We start from the raw sequence: 17,686 nt of genomic DNA, 5'->3' as shown, positions 1-17,686 counted from the left end.
TTAAAAGATATTCAAAACTTCTCTGCAGTGGCGGCTTTTAATAGTGCTGCCATCTAGATATAAAGAATGGAAGCTGTATTTGTTAGCGCTCTACAAACATGTACATGTATTTGACAGCCCTCGTTTTCGGCAACTCTAAGTAGTCTGCTTTAAGTCAGGTTAAATTATCAAGCAAATCTCAACATGCCGCGAATCTTCAGCACACCACACCCTAAGAAGAGCTCGAAACACACTGACTGCAGCGCCACATCTTCTGCCGCGGAGAGACTCGCGCGCGGGGCTCGCTTGCATGCCGCGTCGGGCAACGCTGGGCATTGTTGAGCTGAGGAGGGAAGCACGCTCCTCTCCCGTCCGCATTTGTTCGTGCGGGTTCGTTCCGTGTGGGATGTGGTGCTCCGTTCAAAGGCCCTGATTGTTATTCACGAGGGTGCCCGGTGGCGATCGCTGTCGAAAAGCGAAGCGACCGCGCCGAGTTCACAGCGCCGACGGGAGCCTGCTATGGGATACGCCAGGACTAGGTAGCGGTTCTCCTCGACATCTCCGACTGTCTCGGCCGCGCGCTACTTGTGTCGGACACGCGCGCTCTCTCTGCTGGCCCCATCGCGCACCGCTTGTAAGACGCCCAGCAATGGGGAAGACGAACGCGTACCCTGGCTGCCTCCTCCTCGTCGTCGTTGCCACCGCACTGGTTGCGAACCCGTGGCTCGCCGAAGCGCAGAGCAGTGAGCCCGGCTGTTCTGGAGTCAAGTACGCCTTCCAGGGGAAAGGATTCGAAAACGACGTCCCTTCGCGGGCCATCTCAGGTGAGCCAAAGCGCATGACCGTTGGCTTGTCCTCCTTTTCCTCCGGCGGGCCGTTCGTTCGCCGCTGTCAAGGAAGACGCCTGCGGTCGCTATGCTCGCCCGAGGCGCGGTTTTTGTGATTTCCCTGTGTGTCAGAAGCGCCTCACAATTCATTTTGTTCGATGCGCTGTTGATAGTGGAACGCGTCGTCTGGTTGAAAACGGCGCCGGCAGCCCGCTAGCTTCCGAAGGCTCATTGGCTTCATAAACAAGACACTGCTTACATCGTGCACTAACTAGTTCTATTTCCAAGTTACCTCAGAGATACTATGCATCAATTTAAACCACAGTGACAGCGAACTGCAGACGGCGCATCTGCAGTTCTAGGAGTCACGCTAGGGCGACAGCTTCGCGCAGGTATAGCTTCTTGCATCGAGCCCCTTTTTTCACGGCAGAAGTTGTCGGCTGCTCTTTCCTCGCCGAAATGCTCCGTGATGTAAGAACTGGTGCATTGCGTGCAGAGACTTGACGACCTCGCAAACGCGATCAAATCGCAGCCCTTTATGTCGTGTAATGAAAATACCAACACGCAGTGCCTGACGGGCCCGTCTGCTCACGTCATCGAACAGGACGGCATTGGAAAGCCAACGGTACGGATGTAGTGTTTCTTAGAATAAAGAAAAGTTCATTGCAAACGCATGCCCCCGCTCACGCTTTCGCTAATCACTCAATAGCGTGCACGGTGCGTTTGCTTCTTGTGTTGCCATTGAGTGCACGCTTGCAAGTAGCCTCGCACGAATCGATGCTTGGAGACTGAAAACCCTCTGGGAGTCATTCGGTGGTCCTACCGTTCAGCCACTCTTTTGTGCTCCCATTGTGATTTCTCCGAACTTTTGGCTGTCCCCTTTGTTCGGCCAACAGCAGCTGCTTGTGCGCTTGACCCCAACACGCCTGACTAACGTGCTGCTTTCGTCAAGCAAAGGCACTGCTCGAGAGGAAACGCTTTTGAAAGAGGCAAGCAAAACCGCTTCTGTAATTAATTCTTGCCGATGAAAATCGAAACTAAGGTGAAGCCTGCTGGCGATGGTAATGGTACTTGTACTAAGTGTTGATGCCATCCCGGCTGGAAGATCTGTGAAGCACGGTGTCAGTGCCTAAGTGGAAGAAACGTCAGACTTCGTTTTCGTCATCATGATCCCAGTTACGTTTGCGCCGGACAAAGCTAGGCCTCACCCATTGAGCTCCAATTACCACGCCGGACAGGGTTACTGAGTTTAATGTTCCGGAAAGGTGGAGTGTGAAAGGCATAATGCCTCAATTGAATGAGCGCAGTTGATTAAATCACCGCGCCTTTGTGTTTCGTTTGCTTTCGACTCGCTTGCAACATGCTCATCGCATTCTGCCCCGTCACGGTCCCTTAAACAGTAAAAGATTTCTGCGACAGCACAGGGAGCGTTGGCTTGATGTAGTCCATTGCTTTAGCTTGGTTGGTTTAGTTTAAATGACGTTTTTTTTGTGTGTGTGTGAGAGAGCATTGTATGACCTTGAGAGGACACATGTGACTATTCTGTAGGCGTATATCTTGGTCATTACGCTTTGCATTATTTTATTTTACGATCGCGGCGTGTTACAACGCTCAAACAAACTGTTTGGAAGTTTCGGAATGCATGTTGCAACTCCTTTTTTATCTTTTGCGGAAGTTTGCGGTTGACTACACCGGCCTTGAGGTACAAGGAAAGCAAGGCCTATCGTGGCCTAACCTGACTAATGTAATCATCACTGTGTGCGTGTTATATTTTATGATGCTTTGTTCTCCGAAGAGGCTGCGCCATCACGTGCTGTACGGACGGCTAACACGCTAACCTTTGACCCGAATGTGACAGAAATTATTTGTGTTTGCATCTTTTTCGTGGTCGCCTTGCCTCGGATGCAGAGTCCTGGCCTTTAGCTTTAGATGACCGAAATGCGCACACCCGTAATAACACCTATTCAAAATGCCCCCATCCCTTGGTACTTGGTAATAGTGTTTGGTTTCCTATGTATAGTACGAGTTGTGTCTACTCACATCGAACAGAGGCGAATTTTAGATGGAAAGGGTCACCCCGTTCTCCCCAGTCCAGTAACTTTCATCGGAAAAACTCCATCTTTTTTGGGACGCAGAAAGTTCAAGTAACGTTTCGTGCAAACAGGTCCGCCGCCTCCTTCCCGACCGCCCTCTCCACGAGTTGCGCATAAATGGGCCCGTGATCACTAAAGGACACGTCTGCCCTACCTGAAGTCAAGTAGAACGGGGCGGAAATGCACAGATTGAAACCTCGAGCTATAATAACGTTTAGCTCCCTGCCCCGTGCTCTTTAATTCTTGCGAACTTAACAAATTCGCCCCCCCCCCCCCACCCCCCTGGGGCTCCGGTCCCTCACCGAGGCATTTTAATTAAACAAGAGCGGTGCAGCGACCGTGAAGGCCATTGGGGCTGGTGGCGGGTCCTAGCCGGTCACTTTGCGTGTGGCCTTATCCGGCACGCGCGCCACATTGCGGCCGCGGAGCGCATTACGTGCGTTGGGAGCTAAATCGGCCCAGCGTCCCAGGAAAGGATGGTACGAGACATGGCTCAAGTCTGCCTGCGCGCTTCCGGAACACGACGCTGGGAGCATTCGCGCCGATTGCCTTGTTTGCTTTAGCCGCTCTTTTCAGGCCCAGTGTGGGTGCGCGCCGGGCTTGCTTTTTTTTTTTTATGCCTGCTGGAATGCGGCCTATTACGCTAATGGCGAGGCGTTTTAGAAATCGGTCGTCACTGGCGGGTTTTAGCGCGCCGAGGAAATGCGTCGTCGTAGGTCGCTTTGCGGGAAAGCCGCCCCTCCCCGTAGATCCCCTGTTCTGTTGTAGTGTCGCTGTCGCGCTGTTAACGAACGACCTCTCGTCGGGGTACTAGTAATGGTGTCGGTGGTTGTAATCGGAATGGCCAGTGGCAGCTGGCTCGGGCTTCGGACGTCTTCAAAGCGAGCGATCGACCCTTGCCTGGTGTAGAGGGAGCACCCGTGCGCGCTACGCATATCAAAACCGTCGTGACAGTCGTCGTGGCGTCCTGGAAAAGCGACGGCCTGATGTTAATAGCTATCGTAAAGGTCGGCCTTTGAAATTCGTGGCCCGTAAGCTGCGAGGTTTTGAGCTTTTTTTTTTATCTCATTAGGCAAGTTCGGCTTCTTCTTTGCGGTACAAGAACACGTATTTCCGTCGCTGTGTGTTGGTTGTGCAGATTCTCAACCATGGCGCGAAGTAGAGGGCTAGGGAAAAAATGGAAAGGACGAGAATGAGCGAAGGTGTACAGCGAAAAAAAGAAAGAGGAGAAAGAAAGCAAGATAAATTGGGGAGGGCCGGCAGAAGCACTTCGTTTCGAGAGCCATGTACTGTTTCTTGGTTCGTACTTGTTTTAGGACCCGCCGCGGTGGCTCAGTGGTTAGGGCGCTCGACTACTGATCCGGAGTTCCCGGGTTCGAACCCGACCGCGGCGGCTGCGTTTTTATGGAGGAAAAACGCTAAGGCGCCCGTGTGCTGTGCGATGTCAGTGCACGTTAAAGATCCCCAGGTAGTCGAAATTATGCCGGAGCCATCCACTACGGCACCTATTTCTCTTTCTTCTTTCACTCCCTCCTTCATCCCTTCCCTTACGGCGCGGTTCAGGTGTCCAGCGATATATGAGACAGATACTGCGCCATTTCCTTTCCCCAAAAACCAATTATTATTATTATTATTATTATTATTATTATTATTATTATTATTATTACTTGTTTTAGTGTTTTGCGTTGAAGTCGGCTGCTTTCGGTGCGAACTTCCGCCAGTGGAGAGAATAGAAGGGAAAAATATAGTCGAAACGAAGACGTCCGAAACAACAAGCAATACGATTCAAGAGTCAGGCGCACGCGAAATCGTGCATCGCGGGGCTGGGCGGGCAGGCGCTGGCGTTCCTGTTCACACAGTAGCGAAGGCTACAGGGGCAGGCGATTCCAAACGCGAAACAACGCCTGCAACGGCGTGAACGCCAGCCGAGCAGGCCCCGAAATTCTTCCCATTCCTTCGAGCACTCACGTGCGCGCACTGGCGGAAAACTTTGCAATTGGAGGCAAACCGGGCGTGCGTACGCGCGCTTCGTCGTAGCGCCGGAGTGCGCGCGTATAGCCGCGCACAGAAGGCGCTTTGGAAGAGAAAGACAAACAAGAAGCGAAGAGACGGAGGAGAGGCCAAGGCAATCATGACCGTAGGCTTTAAAGAAACAAAAGTTTCGGAGCAATCGCTCGAGTGAGCAAGAGGCAGGGAGGCGAGGTACAAGGACGAGTGCGCAGGAAAAAAAAAAAAATAAAGCGGCATCGCCCGCATTCGCTGCTGTATTAGAAAGAAAGCGGGTGAGAGAGAGAGAAAGGAAGAAGCAGCGAGCGCGAAAGGAGCATTTATTACCTCGCAGCGGCGCGTAAGGAAAAGGAGAGATTTTCTATTACATCTCCATCCAATTATCTCCTCGCTTTTTCCCGAGCGCTTCCAGTGTTTGCGATCGGCCGGCGGCGCGAGGAGCTGCGCCGCCGCTTTTTCCTGCTTCCCCGGCGGGACAGCGCAGCGTCTTCCTGCCAGCTTGAACTCACCGGTGTTAAAAAAGGAGGAGGAGGAGGGTATTGGCGCGGGAGAGCAATAATACGTTTCCGTTTCGGCGGCTGCCTGTCCACCGGCAAATTAGGCATCGATTCCCGTTCAAGACGGCGGCAGTGAGGGGAGGATATGGCGCGCCGGAACCGTGTTCAGGAATTAGAGTGCGCGCAGCGAAGGCCGGTGTGAGAAGCCGGAAGGGCGTCTGCTGGGGAGGAATCTCGCCAAGCGTGTGATGAGGTCCGGCCCGGACACGAGGCGTTGTGGAGAGGCTGTTGCTCTTATCGCTCGCGGAGGAGGAGGAGGAGGAGGAAAGAGAGTGAGCTGGAGAGGATTCAGCGCTGTGGGCTTGCGAGGGTGCAGAAGCAGTGAACTCGCCTTGTAGTGCCGCCGTTGTTTCGGCGCGTAGTTCGTGATTGGGATAAGGATCGCGTACTTGAGGTTTGTATCAACCTGCAGGGAGCTAAGAGGAAATGAACTACGGGGCAGTTTCCTTTCGAGACAGTTAATAATTTTTGATGATGATGATGATGCAGCCTAAATGTGCGCGCGCCGTCTGTGTCGTAAATTCGAAGGTCACTGCAGGTTTGCGGCTCGGCCATGTAGCTCGAGGGGGGGGGGGGGGGGGCGTATTTTAGTGCCCCCGGCTTTGTTCCTGATGCCCGGAGATAACAGTTCCCCTGTCACTCGAACACCCTCCTTCAGAATATATACGCAGTGCCTACGCAGAAGCAAATCCGCTGGCCTAGGAACTTCGGAAAAGAATTGCGTGTCGCCATCACCCTCCGCTTTCTTTTTGCGCGGATATTCGTCAACGTTCATGTCCACCGCGGGACTGTTCACACTTTTTCGTTGTGGAGGCTAGGGGTGCTGCTCTCGCGAGCGCATTTCAGGCCTAGCGTGTGAGTCGCAAACATAAGCTATGGCATTTACGCTCCGCGTTGGCATACTGTCGCAGCTCGGTACCTATTTCGCTCAGCTCGGAAAAATTGGATCCTCAGGGCTGTCTATATACGCTGCACTGCAGCAGTTAATCTTTCGGCGCGGGCTTGCGCTTCTGTTCTCGTCTTGAGCTGCTTGCTTTCTTTTTTTTTTTTCCGTGCGCGATCACCGACGCCACGGCATCGTCGTCCGCTATATGCCCTGGCGAGGCAGCGCTGGGGGAGGGGGTGTACCCAAAGAAGAACGGTTGAGCGGAACCAACGAAGGCAATTTTGTACAATACCGGGGAGACACATTAATCATCACGCCGCTGCAGTAGCGCAGCCGTATAGCCTGCCGACTCAGCATCTCGCTCTCCCTTTCTGTGTGTCTACTGAGAGGGGCGCTCGGGCGGAGTACACAGAACGCCTTGAGAGGTGTTATTAGCCCGTGTCCGCGCGAAAAGTTTGGCTTGTGCGTCAGAGAACGAGCTGTCTATAGAGCGTGCTTCGGCCGGAAGTGAGTTGAGACGGGCGTCACACACACACACACACACACACACACACACACACACACACACACACACACACACACACACACACACACACACACACACACACACACACACACACACACACACACACACACACACACACACACACACACACACACACACACACACACACACACACACACACACACACACACACACACACACACACACACACACACACACACACACACACACACACACACACACGCGCGCGCGCGGAGCCTTTTGTAGGAAAGATCTTGTACGGCGATAGAGGGTCAAACTGTCGGCCCGTATATAGATGGGGAGAAAGGGGAGGGGCGCAGGAAATTTGTCGCCTGTCTGTCGCAGCGCTGCTACCCTATTTCCCCAACACTCCCTAGTCCGGCCCATCGCAGCGGGAGTTGTTCGCCTCGGCTAAAGTGTGCGCTGTATTGCTTCGACCCGCACCACGTATATATATACCTATACGGAACATATACTACAAGCACGTTCTCTAGAGCTGGCGCCCCTTCGCGCGACGCCCTTTTTTGTCTCAGGCGAAATTGAAATCGATTGGGTGCTCGCGCGCACGCTGGCGCTATAGTTCTGCCTTTCTTTCTTTGGCGTAAACGAAAGGCGCTGCCTTTACTGTCACGTCGCCGTTAAAAGGAGGAAAATTGAAGGCAGTGAAGGGGGGAAGGCAGGGCTCTCGAGGTGGAAAAAGAAACATTGCACTGCGCTGCGTCGCGTGTATGCGTCGCTTACAGGCGAATGACAACCGTGTAAGCGCCCCGAGATTGCTGGTGGTATACCTTTCGGTTTTTCTTCCTCAGTGTGTACGATTGCGAACGAGCTCTGAAAGACAAGAGAACGTGTCTTTGCGGTTTTGAAGAGGAAGCGGCTGAGACCTGCGAGTGTGCCAGAGGTACGTCACCGTTTGCCCCTGTCTGTCTACTTCTCCTCACACACAGCGGCCGGAGTGCGGCCTCAGTTGAAGCACCCTCCTTCGCTGCCTGTCGAAGCTTTTTCCAACGTCAGGTACACGACCGCTCCGTATAGGGGGCCATAGGCAGCATTTCCCCTTCCAGCCCCATTCGCTCTACTCCGTGTGTATTTGCTTCTACGGAGACTTAGTAACTTACTTCGTCCAATCTACCTCGCTCACTCCCTGGGTTCGCCATGGGATCTGCCGTTTTTCTTTTCGTTTTTCCATGATTTATTGTTTGAACTTCGGGTCCGTGCAAGGAACCCATGGCTTCGTGGCTGAGGAGCGGAAGGTTTATGCGATGACGTTAGTGAGTTTTACGAGCGCATCCCCCCCCCCCCCCCCCACATGCTTTTGTATATATATGCATTTTTCTTTTTTGCTGACCACAGAAGCAGCAGCAACGGTAGCCGCCGCGCGCGATCGCGTTCAAGACCCTGTGTGGGCACAGGATGTTTGTGTGCTTAGCTCTCTGCACGGTTCCTTCTGCGGCTCGGGGCTACGGCTGTACCCCTGCGTCTTCTTCTTTAACTGGCGCGCTTTTTTCCTTAGACTCTTTCTTCTTCTGTTTGTGGTTTTCCTCGCGCTCTACTGCCTTTGGTCGCCCGCCTCACGTCTGTGTTTCGGGTTTGCCCGTATATACGCGGCTGTACCGAACAAGATATAGATATATAGGCGATGGTCGAGAACGGCCATAGACGGTATTGGATTTCCCCCGGGATGTGCGCTCGCGGGGGGCGGTGTTTTCTCTTCCTCTTCTTGCCGGGAGCCCAAATCTCATCGTCGTGTTCGTCGTCGTTGCGGTGCCGCTTCTTCGGTCTGCATGTCTTTCCGCCGCCGCATCTTCTTTAGGTTTTCGATTGCCCCCCGCTGGCGAGATGGGTCTCCTCGTGTGGCGTGTGTACCCCAGCGGTGGTGGTGGGGGGGTATAAAGCTTGCGTCTGCTGTTCAGTTTCGCGCGGGAACTCGGAAAATAGTAGCGTAAAACGGTCGGGTAACGGTCGGCGGACGTGAGGGAGGGAGGGAGTTGGAGTTGTCCATTAAAGGGATGCCGCTGGAAAAGAAGTTCTGAAATTATTGAATGGAAGCGATATTCGGCGACTGCTGCAGCGTCGGCAGTTCTCTCTGCTTCACCGCGGTTCTTTTCCTGTATCCCCCCCCCCCCCCCCCCCGTCCCCCTCAGCATCCCTCAGTATACCGTACTGCGAAAGGGTAACAGACTGCTTCGGGAGGGAGGCTGAGCCCCGCTCGATGGCGCCTTTCTTTGAGCGGCCGCGGATTTCCTCCGCTTTGCTGAGCGCGCGCGTGTGTATGAAGGCGCCCCGGCATTACTTGAATCATTTAGTGCATCCGCCGGCGTTTCCGCAGCTCCGCAGTGGCCCCATCATTCCCTCTTTACGATGACGTAGTATACACGCGGGGTGCACACATCTCCGCGGGGAGGCGTTCTCTTTATACCATCGGACATGGCCATACTGGAGCAGAGGCGTTCCGGCCGTTTTTGTTCTTCCCGCAAAGTGTGCGACAAGGGTGGAAAGAGACTTTCTTTTTCTCTCAGTCGCTTCCCGCTTTTTTCTTTGCCTGCTTGCTTTCGGAATCTTTGTGTGCCTGGTACGTGAAGTCGAGGTTTATTACAAAGCTGCGTTCGTGCTTAAAGAGGAATGGGCGAGGGGAAGAAAGAAAGAGGAAGAGATGAAAGAACGCGAGCTTATTTGCGACCACTTTTCCAGCGAGTGTGCAAACTGCGCCTCGAGGACGTCAATAAGATGCACGTATTTTAAACTCCGCCTGGGAATGCGTCGAAATACTACTTGGCGAATTTCCCACTTTGCGCCGCATTCGTATAATAAAAAGAGGGAAGGCAAGCCGCGAAATGTCCGGCGAAATCCTTTCTAGTGTTCATTTATTGTATCTTTATTTCTTCATTGTTGTACGACTTCCTCAACGCCCGTGAACACATCTTGCTGCTTGGAAAAGCTGATTTTCGGCTTTTCCAGCTCCTTTACTGTTTTGTGTGGCTTTTTTCCTTTTTTTTTTGCAGTCCCGAGCGTAAGTAATAATAATATTTGGTTTTGGGGGAGAGGAAATGGCGCAGTATCTGTCTCATATATCGTTGGACAGCTGAACCGCGCCGTAAGGGAAGGGTAAAGGAGGGAGTGAAAGAAGAACGGAAGAGAGAGGTGCCGTAGTGGAGGGCTCCGGAATAATTTCGACCACCTGGGGATCTTTAACGCGCACTGACATCGCACAGCACACGGGCGCGTTAGCGTTTTTACTCCATAAAAACGCAGCCGCCGCGGTCGGGTTCGGAGCCGAGCGTAAGTTATTTCCAATTTCACGCCTGTGGCTCAGAGGCGTTCTGGTGGTGGTAGTGGTTTTCTTATTAAAATAATAGTAAAAATGAAGGAAAAGATTTTTGCTAGCCCCGGCATCTGCCATCGATACTGAAGCACCTGAGCTGGGGCCGCGGAAATGAAGGATAGCAGGCAGAATGGAGAAATGAAATGAAAGAGGTGAGGGGACAGGAAGACAGGATAGGGGGAGAAGTAATATATACAAACTGTTTACGCAATAAGTATTATGTCCAGGTTGTGCGCGTGATTAAGAGGCGTTCTCGCGTGACGCTTATTGTAACTGCAGGAGCCGGACAATATATATGGACCAGGAGAGGCTGAACGACGGTGCAGCGGAGTACGGTTCAGGCAACCAGTGGTAGCGAGAGGTATTTTATGTCAACATGCCGTAGAGGCCGAGTGTTAAGTCGATTTTTTTTTTCTTTTTCATTCTATTCACGAACGTCATTAACGCAGTGAAGTATGCACCGTGCTCAGTGCCGCGTTTGTGTGCGTAGTTTGATTCGTGCGTGACGAAGTAATGCACACTGATGCTAATGGCACGCTTATCGGAAACCCGCTAAGGAGAATCCTTCGCACGGGACGAGGTGCTGTAAGCTTCTCTGCGGGCGACTCACGCACCTGTGCGAGCACGCATGTGACTTACAAGCCCTTGAAGGCGTCCTCAAACAAGCGCCTCGTGTGGCGGCCTCCCCCTACACCAAATGTCGCGCCAGACTCGTGCCGTGAGTGCCAATGGCGCGGCCCCGCAGCCGCGGTTTGCATGCTCGTGAAACGGGTAGCCTTGACCCCACTCCGGCCGCCTCGTGTTCACGCGCCCACTGGGAATAATCGGCTGGACGTGGTCTACCGCTGGGACTCAGTACGGGCCCACTGGAAACTCTTCTCGGAAGTAGAGTTCGTATCGAAAGAGAATATTAACAGCGTCGAGTCGTTTCAGCTTCCTGAATCTAGCCTCAGGCTTGTTACTTTCGAATGCCGGCAGTTGTGACCGTCTCTGGGGACATAAATGACGTGCTTCTTCTTTGGAAATAAAATCCATGTTTTAGGCAGTTATTCATCTCTCCTGTTCGCTTTCTTGCACGATCGAGTCTAAATCTGTTGCGCGTTTTTTTTTCTTTCATAGTTTCTTTTGACGCTGACACGCTGAGGAGGCGTGCCCTGCCGCCTTGCGGAAAAATTTATCCTCAGCTGAGGCATGAAAGTGCCTGTGCAGGTTCACAACCCGGACGCGGGTTAGTGCAGTTAAGTGTTTTCCCGCTGCTTCTGCACAGGCTACATGCGCGACGTATGCTCACTCGGTGCAGTTTTGTACGCGCGGCGGGCCCTCTTCTTTTTCTCTTTACTTTTTTTGATCTACGTGGCCGAGTAATAGTCAACCCGGTGTGAGTTGTATAGTCAGCTTAGTTGGCCAGCGTAGCAGGGTGATCGTTCAGCGGCGCCTGTTGTACGCTTTGTTGGCGGGTGTGCGAAACGAGGAGGCCGCCGCGGCAGCGCTTGTCGCGGCCCATCCTTTGGTGGCGCAATCCAGGCGTCGCACTGCGGTGGCCGCCGCGCAAGTGTGCGGAAGGGGGGGGGGGGGGGGGGGGGGGGTAGACACCGTCTGGTCTGGCGCGCGTCTTGGTGTCGTCGGCGGCGGCGTTTGATGTGCGCGGCGGCCGTGCTATCTCTTGGATAAGCGCCAAGCGGCCTCCGCACGTTGAGTGTACGCACCGGGGCGTCGAGAGGTGGGGGGGGGGGGGGGGGGGGTACGGTGGGGTCGCTCGAGTGCTCCGACTTGTACGAGGGAGGCGGCGACGCCAACCGCGCTCTCGCGCCTCGTTCGCGCGTTGGGATGTCGTCGAGGGCTGGGTTCGCGGCACCTCACCAGCGTCGCCGTCGAGTAGGTTTGCGAAGCAAGGTGACGTTTGACCAGGATCGTGTGCTGGGGGTCACTTGGAAGGACTGAACGAACGGACAGGCTGACAGCTGTACGTTCAAACTGCTCGTTTGTCGCACTCGAAGCTTATGAGCGCCGCTGCTTGGCTGAGCACCGGTATAACAGAACCTGATCGGCCAGTGAATGAACTCGGTAGTATTGTGTTGCGGCATACTGCGAAGACGCTGTAGCCTGACTGAAAACTTTATTTTCAAAATATATACAGGGAGCTAGTGGAGCGGTCCTTAAGGGTCCGTACCTTGCAAATGCTAGGTGGGCTGCTCATTACAGCAGCCCATTGGCGGTAGCTGCTGCTCGGGGGCCATTTGGCTCGCCAGGTCAGAGCAGCCGAGCAGGGCCGCCTCCCAGTCCTCCCGGGCAGGGTTGGGGGTAGGGGGAAGATGCGGAGTTGATTGGCATGCCCACACCATGTGGTAAATGTCGGAAGACTTTTCCCTGCAGTGCGGGCACTCCCCTGTGCACGCAGCGTCGAAATATTTGATTACTGCCGGGCACAGAAGTGTTTTAGTACAAAGGCGACGGAGTAAGCGCTCGTCCGTCTTCATGAGGCCCTCGCAGGGCTTAGGAAAGATTGCGTGGCCGAATTGGTAATACTGGATGATTTCCTTGAAGGTAAAAGCCGCATTAGGGTCGGAGTCCGGATCGGGGAGAGGCGAGGGTGATGCCCGGAGAGTAGCCGCCGTCTGCACCGAAGATGCTCCCGACTGCGCACCTTTCGCTGTTCGACATGGTTCTCGAGTGTTAAAAACATCGAAAGGGAAATCATTTATGCTCGTATATCGCCGTCCACGAGTGAATGAAAGCGCTGTAATACGGCGCGCATATCTTCAGTAGGCTGTGCCGACATGCATAAGGTTTCCAGGCACGGCACTCCGTCGCTGGAATTGTTACGCGGTGACCCCTAATTTTCGAAAAAACAATTTGTCGCAATGCTTAATTCGCTTGTCTGCTTGGTGTATACGGTAGAAAGCACATCCGCGTTGCCGACGCAAAGTTCCACTTTCGGAACTCGCACCGCGCATGCTCGCGTCCAGCCAGCCACCTGTCCCTTCCTCGCCTCTTACTGTCGGGGAGAACGCGGTGGGGAAGCGTTGCCAAATTTAAAATTGCCCGAAATAATATCTCGCGAAATTAACGTACTTCACAAGATACAGGAAAACTTTGCTTTCGTAGGAATAAATAATTCCCACATTTTTTCCACCCCTTGACAACTGGAGTTAAATTCAGCCGGCGTTCCCCTCTGCTACTGTTAAATCGTTCTTTTCTCTCTTTTTTTTCGGACACTCTCGGTGAATGCACGCGACGCAGTGAAGCAGTCAGGTGTTTCGGACGCCGCCCTTGGCGCGATGGCGAACCTGCACCATGGCGGCGAATGAGTGTCCCATGCTGCATATACCTTGCATGCAGCTCCTGTCAGGTTAGTGCGGGAGCAGTGGGAAAGAAAATGGGGGGTAAAGAGCGAGACGGGGAGAAATGAATGCAGCCGCCGCGTTCCTTATCCGTCCGCTGCCGGCGCTTCTTACGCGGGCGCTGCTGCTCCTCCTCCTCCGCATTCTCGGTGCCACGGCTCGTTAATCATTAACGGGAGAGAAAGACACAGCGGATGGGCCCCGAGGATCTCATTTTTCTCCCCGGACCTCGCTCTGATTACCCTCCGGACCTGCCGGCTGTCGGGCTCTTTTTTTTTTTTCCCCTGTTACGCTTGCCCCGCAGCCTCGTGCGGCCGTCGTGCGCCCGTAGCGGCATGGCGCAAGCGAGGATTTGGACCTCTTTTCCTCTCGCCCCATATAAGACCCACCTCAAGATTAGAAAGAAACCGGGGGAGAATGGAGCATTTATTCGCCACTTTTCTCTGCCGGCGGCTGAGTTGCGTATTCGCGGTGCAAAGCTCGTTGGATTAAGCGAAAGTTTCGCGCCCCTCTTCTTGGAATCGGAATACTCGCGCGCGTCGCAGTAGTCCGCTTTCGCTTGCCGTGCACCTGGTAGTATTTTAAAGGAGTGAAACGAGTGGGAGAGTTTTGGCATAGCGAATATGTACTACAGCGTAGACGTATGCCGGCTCACGTACCAGACGCCTCCTGCGCTAAGGTACGGACGGTCATACTGGTATACGTCCACGCTAAGGTACGGTCATGGACAAGTTTGGTGGATGTGCATTGGCATAAAGAAAAAAAAATATTTCTGCGTTGCCTCGCTGGCCAGTCTCATATGGTATTCTTTTAGCTGATGGAGCATGCATTTAGCCTCGTGGTTCTAATGTATTTTATTGAACTGCTTTGCTTGACCGCGTCGCAATAATTGTTTTTTTTTTCACGAATCCGCCTAGCGCAAAATTTTATCCATCACTGTACGGCTCCGCTATGCTAAAGCTTTCTATTTGCGAAACATTTCATTCAGAGAACACGCGTCAACGTTGTGAAGAGGACGGTCTTCGGTGGCGTGCCCGCAACAGCTCGCCCCAATAAAAAATGGTTCCTCCGTCAGTAAGCGGTGGGCCATTTACCTCATCAGGCCGACGCAGACACACTTCGGTCTCGTTATGCTCAACGCGGCGTAGAAGCAGCCCAGGAAAACACGAAGCGGGAACTTCCTGGAGCGGTGGCGCGCTCTCGGGTGCCAATGTGTTCTTGGCCCGTTCATTCCGCCAGCGTGTGCGTTCGATGTTTTACGCGCACCGCCTCTTCTGGCACCGCTGGAGAGGAACCACAGCTCGCCGTGGTCGCTAGAGGAGCAAAAGAGACGGGCATCCCGGGGAGGCCCTGGCCGGGCATCAGGAAGCGGGACATGCCGTCTATTCCGGGAACGAAGAATGCCCCGGCGGTAAAAGGGAACGTTCCTCCTCGGCGTCGATGCAATTGGCGCGGCCCTTTGTCGTTCGATGGCTGCTGCCGGCGGTACGTACAGGAACGTTTTCCCTCCGGCCCCTTTCGGCCGAGTCGTCGTTCCTCTTCATCCGTCACTCGGCGGCGCGTCTGTGAGGAGCTGCCGCTCGTTTCGCCTTTTGCGTCTTTTTTTTTTTTTCCACCGCGGCCACTCTGCGCGGTTCCTCGAAAGAAGGGGAGCCGCTGTGTGTTTGCGAGAAGCGGGCTTCACTCCGACGAGTAGCGGCACGCTGTGTTGCTGGCTCTAGAGGCCTTCGTGTGTGCGCTTACTGAACGCGACAAGGAGAAAGAGAGAGGAGGCTGTAGGGGATCATCCACGCCGGTGGCATCTCGGGCCTCTTCAGCTCGCTTCACGCCACGCTCACACACCTGCGGCTCGAGGACCGTGGAACACAAGAAGGGCCCCGTGAAAGGGGTTCGAACGAAAAGCGGGCTCTGCTTCGGGGGGCCGAGGCGGCGTCGTGGGCTGAATGGAAAGCAAGAAGAGGCGGCGTCGCCGCTGCGCCATGCAGCGCCAGCTAATGGCAGCGAGAGCCGATTTTCGCCGAAAATCTTTTACAGCGTGGAAATCCGCCGGCGAAGAGTAGGTCCCACGTAGGAAGCATTGGATGTTCGACAATTGAAAGGGAAACTGCCTAAAATCGGTGTGGGCATAATGATGCGGGAAACTGCGGTGCTCGTACGCGACGGTGATGGTGGGCTTAGCTTTCAGGGGTCGCCCTTCGGGTGGCGCTGCAGCTCTGTTCTTGAGACCCCTTCTTGTCCCCTTCCCCAGCACCCCAACTGAATGACGTCCCGCCACCTCTCGGTCGGTCGCTGCAGCGCTAGAGACGCGCCGTGCGCTCCACACAGGCAACACAACACCTTCCCTGCCTTGATTTGCGCCGGGGCTTGGTGGCACCTCCCCCACTTCCCGCTAAATTTGGACGGACGCCGTTAGCCACCCCCTCTGTGTGCCTCCTTACTCCTCTCTCTCTCTCTCTCTCTCTTTTACGTACGCGTTGAAGTCATTTTCCACGAGGCGCGAGAGTGCCCAAGTACTAACGAAGACAGCGTGCCGTCTGAAGAGCCCCTCTTGTCAGTGTGCGTATATATAAGGCGACCACCGCCCCCTGCGCCATCGTCCTGGTGTCGCGCCTCGTTTGGTGGCTCTTCCAGCTGCCGTTAAAAAGCGGCACTGCTCTTGAGAGAGGTTGGGAGAAGGCGAGGGAAACAACGAAGGGTGCGTGCGGCGACCGAGGGGACTCTTGCGTTGGCCGTGTTCCTCCTTGGGGAAGTTGGGGAGAAGACTAGAGGGGCTTCCCCTTTTTCGCAAGAGGGATTAAAACGTACTCGGGGAAAAGGGAGACGAGGGAAGAGCGACAAGGGTACGCCAAGGAAGAAGAGGATTTCGAGCTATGTATAATCAATGAGCTCGCGACGTGAGTGCGGCGCCAGCGGAAGAAGACACGCTGCTCTCGCCTGAGTCCTCCATCCTGTGCTTCGTTGTCCCCTCTGCTGGGGATTTCTCCCGACGGGTTGTGAGGCCTTCTGCGCCCTGTGAAGTTTTTCTCCGGACCGAATATTTATTTTCTTTAAGCGTAATCTGAAAGGCGGGAGCACCGATATGCTCTTTCTGTTCATCTCCGCCCCACCTTCCCGCTCTGTTCTCCGTCTTCTCTGTCTGAACACTTGCTGTCGAGCGCCGTTCCTTGCAGTCTGCCTAATTTGTTTTTATCCATTTCCCGCGCCATTCGGTAGTGTTCGAAAAGAGATTTCGTCCAATTAGCGTCGGCCCCCTTTTGCGCGTGCAGCTTAGGCAGCGTCGCTGTTGGCATGGCGCAGACGTCTTTGTGACGGCCCGTGTTTGACCGGGGGCGAGAATGTTCCTGCTGCTTAACGAGACCCCGTCTTATTCGCGGCTCCCCTGTTTCTGCCCTTGTGTTGACAGGCACGCTGACAAGTGCGCAGTCCTTGAAAAGTCCGGGTGGAGATGGAGTGCCCGCCACAGGGAACCCCGCTTTGAGGATCGAGCCACTTTGGGGAACCTCCGCGAGCTCCTCGTTTCCTGCCGTGCGAACCTCTTGGGCCTCCCAACTAGTGCGCGCAGTTCGTTTCTGTCTGGCTGTACGCGCTCTTTCTTTTTTGTTTGCCTCCTTTCGGGATTGGCGAACTTCGATAAGTCGGTTTGGGTGACGTCACTGCGACCGTTTATCTTGGTGCGCCACGATGGTTGTGTCAAGAGCTGCCATCTCATCTGCTGCAAAGAGGGAGATACGAGATTGGGGCCAGCAGTAAAGCGTCGCTCGCATCGCGGGCGACTCATAATCTGTACAAACGTCAATGTCACAAGATGCCGACACATTGCGGTCCCTCGAGTTTGTGTGACGATGCATTCAGACCGCAATGCGCTTATCCCCAATGTCAGCGTCTCCGGAAGTGTGCTTCGAGCGGAGGAGAGACTAGGGGCGAGGCTTGCTCTGCTCCGAACTCCGGCAGGTGACAGTGGAGGGAAAAGTAACCCCCCCCCCCCCCCACACACACACACACACACACGTACTCTTACAGAAAGGAGTGAGGGAGGGCCGACCGCTCATCCCACCCATTCACCTGTTCCGGAGTCCCTGCCTAATGCTGCAATGTAATGTGTAGCAAGAGGGAGAGGAGACGGCAGCCCGGCTGTGTCTGTCGCACTT

The 17,686-nt window shown here is 54.3% G+C and overlaps 2 protein-coding genes across 4 annotated transcripts in view; both read left to right on the top strand.

The window, feature by feature from the left end:
• The window catches only part of AP-1sigma (AP-1 complex subunit sigma-2), a 524,179-nt gene that overhangs the window by 301,820 nt on the left and 204,673 nt on the right, over positions 1-17,686 (top strand). The gene's annotated exons all lie outside the window — the stretch shown is intronic.
• Positions 310-17,686, top strand: part of dlp (glypican dally-like) — a 129,254-nt gene continuing 111,877 nt past the window's right edge. Inside the window, exon 1 of the mRNA XM_077657667.1 lies at positions 310-803. Within this exon, the coding sequence (XP_077513793.1) occupies positions 629-803 (175 nt within the window). The 5' untranslated portion in view covers positions 310-628. The remainder of the gene's footprint in view (positions 804-17,686) is intronic.

The sequence above is a fragment of the Amblyomma americanum genome, chromosome 3, assembly GCF_052857255.1.
Source record: "Amblyomma americanum isolate KBUSLIRL-KWMA chromosome 3, ASM5285725v1, whole genome shotgun sequence".
Classification (NCBI taxonomy): domain Eukaryota; kingdom Metazoa; phylum Arthropoda; class Arachnida; order Ixodida; family Ixodidae; genus Amblyomma; species Amblyomma americanum.
Note: the sequence above shows the minus strand (reverse complement) of the source record. Positions and strands in the feature narration are given on the sequence as shown.